At 50.9% G+C, this 6,000-nt stretch overlaps 2 protein-coding genes across 2 annotated transcripts; one reads left to right on the top strand and one right to left on the bottom strand.

Moving 5' to 3' along the window:
• Nucleotides 1-667: 667 nt before the first annotated feature.
• Nucleotides 668-1,645, bottom strand: H6S33_000928 (uncharacterized protein; the record flags this gene model as incomplete). Its single annotated transcript, XM_044832359.1, has 6 exons — nucleotides 668-899; nucleotides 968-996; nucleotides 1,118-1,149; nucleotides 1,224-1,239; nucleotides 1,320-1,475; nucleotides 1,568-1,645. The coding sequence occupies 6 exons, from the start codon at nucleotides 1,643-1,645 to the stop codon at nucleotides 668-670; spliced, it is 543 nt and encodes a 180-aa protein (XP_044700487.1).
• A 652-nt stretch (nucleotides 1,646-2,297) lies between these two features.
• Nucleotides 2,298-4,115, top strand: H6S33_000927 (uncharacterized protein; the record flags this gene model as incomplete). The annotated part of the gene is made up of 1 exon (XM_044832358.1): nucleotides 2,298-4,115. One exon carries the CDS (start codon nucleotides 2,298-2,300, stop codon nucleotides 4,113-4,115), a length of 1,818 nt encoding a protein of 605 aa, XP_044700486.1.
• Nucleotides 4,116-6,000: the final 1,885 nt, after the last annotated feature.

The following is a 6,000-nucleotide window of genomic DNA, read 5'->3' as shown; positions in this document are numbered from 1 at the left end:
GAATACCCTGCATGTATATGCCAAACAATGGATCCTCCGAAATGAAATTGTATTCCCCAACTGTTACAAGCCCATTGATGCCAGATATCATTTGATGACCCCACCGAAGTAGTTTGAGGGCTCGACTATCACGAGATCCAAACGAAAGGCCTCATCGGAAAACATTGATTTTCTGGCGGAAAACGGGAAACATCGGAAACCAGTGTAAAAACATGTAAAGTCGTCAGTAAAAGTGTCGGTAATGGGACAGGAATGCCTTTAACACACAGTCGTGCGGTTATTGCATCAAGTAGTGTGTATCTCGCAACTTTTTGTATGGGAAACGTCAAAATTGATGCATTTCTACGGCTACTAGAGGAAAAGTCTCGAGACTTTCAAGACTCAGTGGAAAGAATACAAGACGAGACGAGACTTGGGGAAGTCTCGTCTCGTCTCGTCTCGTGCCCATCACTAGCCGCCTTTCCTCCACAAGCACAAGGCAAGAAGCTAGACAAGAGATTTAATTTTTTGAGATTGCTTATGCCTCTATTAGGCTTCAAACATGAGCTCAATCAAAATTTGGTCATTCTAGCCAATTGTTCGGAAACTTTTGATAACCCACAATAGCTCACCACGTGCATATTCCCGGTGATGATACCTCTCGTGCAATACCTCCTCGTTCATAGGGCTAAGGCTCTTCGTCGGTTCTTCCCCCCCCCCCCCTTTCCCTCTCCTGGAGGCCCTTGCTCGGTCTCGATCGCCTATGTAAAGATCGTGTATTGCGTATTAGGTATCTTGTTGTGGGGCGGCGCGAGGGAAGTTCATCTTTGTACCACTTATCACTATCGATATCGCCGCTGGCAGATATTGAATTGTGGGTGGCAAATTCGCGGTAAGGGCGTTCGTTGGATCGGATCCGGCTGAGTTAAGCTTATTTCGGTTAAGGCGTATCCCTGGCTGGAGGGCCCAGGAGGGGACCTCAACTCACGCTAAAAAGCTCAATAGTGTGCCACGCGACTAAACAAACGTTTCAACCTTTTTGATAAAAACTCAATAAGCTCGACTATTGTTTCTCGGGGTGCTCGAGGTGCAATTGTAGGCGAGTGTTCTGGTCAGGCGAGGAAATCCAACCCAGCACCCTATCAATAGAATTAACATGTTCGGAGTTGTCTAGCAGAAAGATATTAATAAAGGAAACAATGTCGTCATTCATAGGTAGTCACTCGGCCTTGGCATTCACATACCTTTATAGCATACTAACTAGAAGCGGTGCCGAACACTCACTTGTTGATTTGCCTTGTTGATTTGCTGATATATACATCAACTTCAAATTAGTTAACCTCGATGAAGATAGAGGCGGTGGCCGTTGGATTTGCGGTGTTGTTGAAGAGGGGCACAGGTGAGGAATTCTCCGGCCGTGAGCACGGTTCACTGTAGTAAGTGGGGGAGGTGCGGAGGGGGTTTGTTGTTCCGGGGGGCGTGGGTTCAAGTAGGTCCTATTGGCTCCTGTTGGGTGGCATTAAGTTCTATTTGGGATTGAGTTTGAGAACTGCACGTATGTGCTTCGTCCTGGTCCGGCTAGGTTTACATTCCGGATAGGCAAAATAGGAAGATTATCTCTGCCTGTGCCGTTGGATGCCCGCCCACTACGGTGTAGTTTGGGCATTTCTGCTATGCATGATGGGCGGGTCCAACATTCACCGCTCCATGGGAAGATACCTATGCAGGCGGCCATCCTGTTGGGAGGGAGGAGTCTTTTAAGTCTTGGTGTGTGCAACATTTCTACGTACTGGTTACCTCACGGTACTGCTTTGTGGGATTACTATTGCGCCGAAATATAAGATTATAGCTTCTGAATTTCGGAACGTATCGACAGGATTCTTTGAGGAATGGATGAATGGGCTCTAGCTGTGTTGTTTGCTACGCCCCAGCTAGCCTCAATGGCGTCTTTGCATAAAACGTTTGAAAGTTCCGATGAATTTGATGTGCAAATACGTGAACATATAGGCATCGCAGCTGTAATCGCAGCCCGGAGAAGCTGCTACACGGCTACTTGGGTGGCTGTTAGGTGGCCAAAGCTGCATATGATCATCGAACGGTTGTGCTCTTAAGCTTGCCGTCAGCTCTCGAAATCTCATCTCGCCCCAAATTCTTCTATTTATTCACCACCCCCTCTCCCCCATCTCCCCTCATCCCTCATCTGCAGCTTTGATTTACTATTAATTCACCTTCCCCCTCCCCCCTTCTCCCATCTGTAGCTCAACAGATAATCACAAAACAACAACAACAACAACAACAACAACAACAACATATTCAACATGACTTCAGCTTCCTCACCCCTCCGGGGACTTGCTCTTGGGGTACAATCGTCTGACGAAACCTCCACGAACCAGTCTCCATCCTCACAAGATTACACCACAAAGTCTCCATCAACACCCGAGGGCTCGGGCTCGGGCTCAGACTCGGAATCAATGCCATCGCTGCCAAAATCCCCAACAACTGAGATCTCGGGCCCGGGCTTGTGCTCGAGGTCGGGTTCAATACTATGGCAGAAAAGACCTAGAAGGTCTGAGATCTCGGAATCGGGATTGGAACTCCTCCAAGCGCTGCAAAAATATCAAATGGCTGAGGTCTCAAGCTCGGGCTCCGGCCTGGGCTCGGGATCGGAATCAATGCCATCGCCGAAAAGAGCCAGATCGTCTGAGGGCTCGGGCTCGGGCTCGGAATCGGAATCAATGCCATCGCCGAAAAGAGCCAGAACGTCTGAGGGCTCGGGCTCGGGCTCGAGCTCGGAATCAATGCCATCATCGAAAAGAGCCAGATCGTCGGAGGGCTCGGGCTCGGGCTCGGAATCGGAATCGGAATCAATGCCATCGCCGAAAAGAGCCAGAACGTCTGAGGGCTCGGGCTCGGACTCGGACTCAGTGCCATCGCCGCCAAAATCCACAACCCCGTCCGGCTCACCAGGCTCCTCCCCGCCGCTCCCCCCGCCGGACTCAGTTCCATCGCCGCCAAAATCCACAACCCCGTCCGGCTCACCAGGCTCCTCCCCGCCGCTCTCCCCGTCTCGGCCGTCAGTGTCCCCACTCTCATATGGAGGGGATACTACTAGCTCAGGCACGGACACGGAGGCCACGCCCCGAAATTTCGCCTTGAAGGATATCAATGAGATCCCCGCTGCAATCTATATCCTCTCCGAGTTCCCGAAAACGGTGCCCGTCTACAACCAGTCCCGCGCCGAGTACTCCTCCTTCTTCCTCTGGACCGCCCGCATTGGCAACTGCGCCGCCGTCAAATACCTCATCGAGGAAGGCGCCGCAGACGCCATGGAGCACAACACGTTCCCCCGCGGTGCCGACCGCACCGCCCTCCACTACTCCGCCCTCTATGGTCACCTCGCCCAGCTGAACTACCTGCTAGAGTACCTGCACGGAGACGGCATCGAAGTGGACTACGTCCAAGACTGCCACGGATTCACGGCCCTGCACCTGGCGTGCATCAAACCTGCCATCGAAACCATCCGCCTGCTGCTCGGACACCCCTGCGGTAACAGCCCCAACATCCTCTCCAACGACTTATCTACGGCGCTACACATCGCTGCGAAATGCGCCGACGAGGACACCGTCGAGCTGTTCATCGAGTACGGCGCGGACCCCAACCTGGTCAACTCGGCCGGCTACACACCGCTCATGATCGCCGCCGAGCACGGGAATGGCAAGGCCATCGTGAAGCTCGCCGAGAGCGAACTGGACCTCGACCACCAGAGCACGTTCAGCGGGGACACGGCGCTGCACTTCGCGGTGCGCGGCGGGTACCTGCAGGAGGTTAAGTATCTGCTGCGCATGGGGGCCGATTGCCATGTTGTCAACTTCTTCTCAAAGACCGTGTTGGACTATACCCTGGAGGATATGCCGCTGCTACAGAGGGAGAAGGAGAGCTGTAAGAAAATTATGGAGATCCTTAAGGCGCTGGCGAACGATTCGCCGGATAAGTGGGCACTGATCAACCATGAGGATGATATGGTTGGGTGGGTGCCGCCGATGTCGCCGTATGATCCACAACTCATTGAGCAGCCTAAGGGATGGAAGAGGATTCATGAGGCGCTTGGGGAGGAGTGGGAGGCGGATATCTGGTAGGTATAGAGTCTAGTGGGTTTTTTTTCTTTTGATTGCGCCCACAGACAGGGCTGTAGTTGAATTAAGGGGGGGGGGGGGGGGGGGTTTTGAAATAAAGTTTGTCAGTCAGATGATCTGGGCTGACACTTGTCTGTGTGGTATAGATACTTCTGAGAGATGTTATCATTGAGTTTTTTCGATTTTTTTTCGAGTACATTACAGCAGAACCTATCTAACTCCATCCCACCCCCGCGGGAGGCCGAATTTTGGCTGCAATTACCCCGAGTAAGGGATGGAAGTCAGAGAGAGAGAGGTATTTTGTTAGCAAACCACACACAGGTTTTTTCGTTCGATCCCTCCGAACACGGGGGGTTTGGGGTAGGGATGGAATTTTTTTTCGAGGGGGTGATATTCTGATAGGTCTTCTCGGTATATGTTTTTGTTTGAGTGTTTCTCTGTATATGGTTTTTGAGTGTTTCTTTGTAAATACATGCTTTTTTTTGAGTATGAGTATGAGTATTTTTTGGATGGGGCCCGAGGGAGGAGGGGGCCCCGGGTGAGGATGGGGCCCGAGAGGAGGGCGCCCGGGTGAGGGGGTGAGGGAATGAGTAGCAGATACTCCAAAACCGTATATATGGCCATGAGGTTGGGATGAGGGCTAAGTCTTTTTCTTGTAGTGTTAGAGTTATTGTTAGAGTTAGAGTTAAACGGTACTGAGAATAAAATACGCGTTGTTTACTTGTCACCTCTAGCTCTCCGTCGATCGCGATATATTCAAATGTTAGGTTACGCTGTTCTGCCCAGCTGGCTGGCAATACATACATGTATCTATATCTATATGTGTGTTTACTATCCACTTATACGCACAGCACAGGCCCCAATACTTAAAACGCGCCTTACAGCCCCCCAGACCTGGCTCCAGGCTCCAGCCCTCCCTCCCGCCCCCACATTCCAGCCCTGGAACCCTACCCTGTACATTCCAGTGTTTATCTTCCAGGGTGCGGGTCAGGCATCCTTATAACACTGTCTTAACCATGTCTGCTTGCTGCTGCCGGTAATATAACTATGCTTACCCCGCCCTCTATCGAACCATGGATGCCGGTACTTAGGCAGCGTTATCCGGGGGTGTTTACTATTCACCATTTACCGGCTGTGGTTGTTAATGTAGTTGGGTGTGTTGGGCATGATTACTATTCAAATCGCCAGGTAAGGGGGGTAGGTGGTGCGTGGTGGTGGTGAGCATCATGGACTGTCACTCGGTGTTGCTACTATCTGGGTTGCGTCATGGTGTATCACTCGTGGTTGATTAGTGAGCGTGGGTCGGCTGGGGTTAGGCGTGGGGTTAGGAGTGGCGATGTGGGGATTTTTCTAGGTATTGTGGAGACTGTTTGGGGCCAATCTGCGAATAGATATTGATCTAGGAGACTAGGCGGGTGATTTTATTCGAATTTCATGCTTGTGGATTTAGCTGTCCTGTAGAAGGGAAAGAAATCGAATATCCTTACTGCGCGATCGATTGCCTACTGGTGGGGTGTTGGTATGGCGGTGGGTAAGCGGTGTACAAGTCCTGCGGATGGGAGGAACGATGGTTTTGATTTTTAAGCGTGGGATGGGTTGTGTTTCGTGGTGGTATCTGGTTGGATTGTGATCAGTTTCTGGGTTTTTAGTTTTTGGATTTTTGCCCTTGAGTAGGTCGAGATGCTACGATGCAGGTTCTTAACTACATACTGGCTTCAAGCACGAGGTATCACTCACTCACTTTCGATCACCTTCATAAACCCCATTTACTGTATGTACGGTCACTCAGCAAAAGAGTTCGTGATTTAGGTTTAATGTCAGTGTGCAGTGTGGCGCACCCGTAATGTTGATGTTATTAATGTTGAGATTCAAAACAACGAAAAATATA

Source organism: Morchella sextelata (genome assembly GCF_020137385.1).
Source record: "Morchella sextelata strain SCLS chromosome Unknown scls_1, whole genome shotgun sequence".
NCBI lineage: Eukaryota > Fungi > Ascomycota > Pezizomycetes > Pezizales > Morchellaceae > Morchella > Morchella sextelata.
Note: the sequence above shows the minus strand (reverse complement) of the source record. Positions and strands in the feature narration are given on the sequence as shown.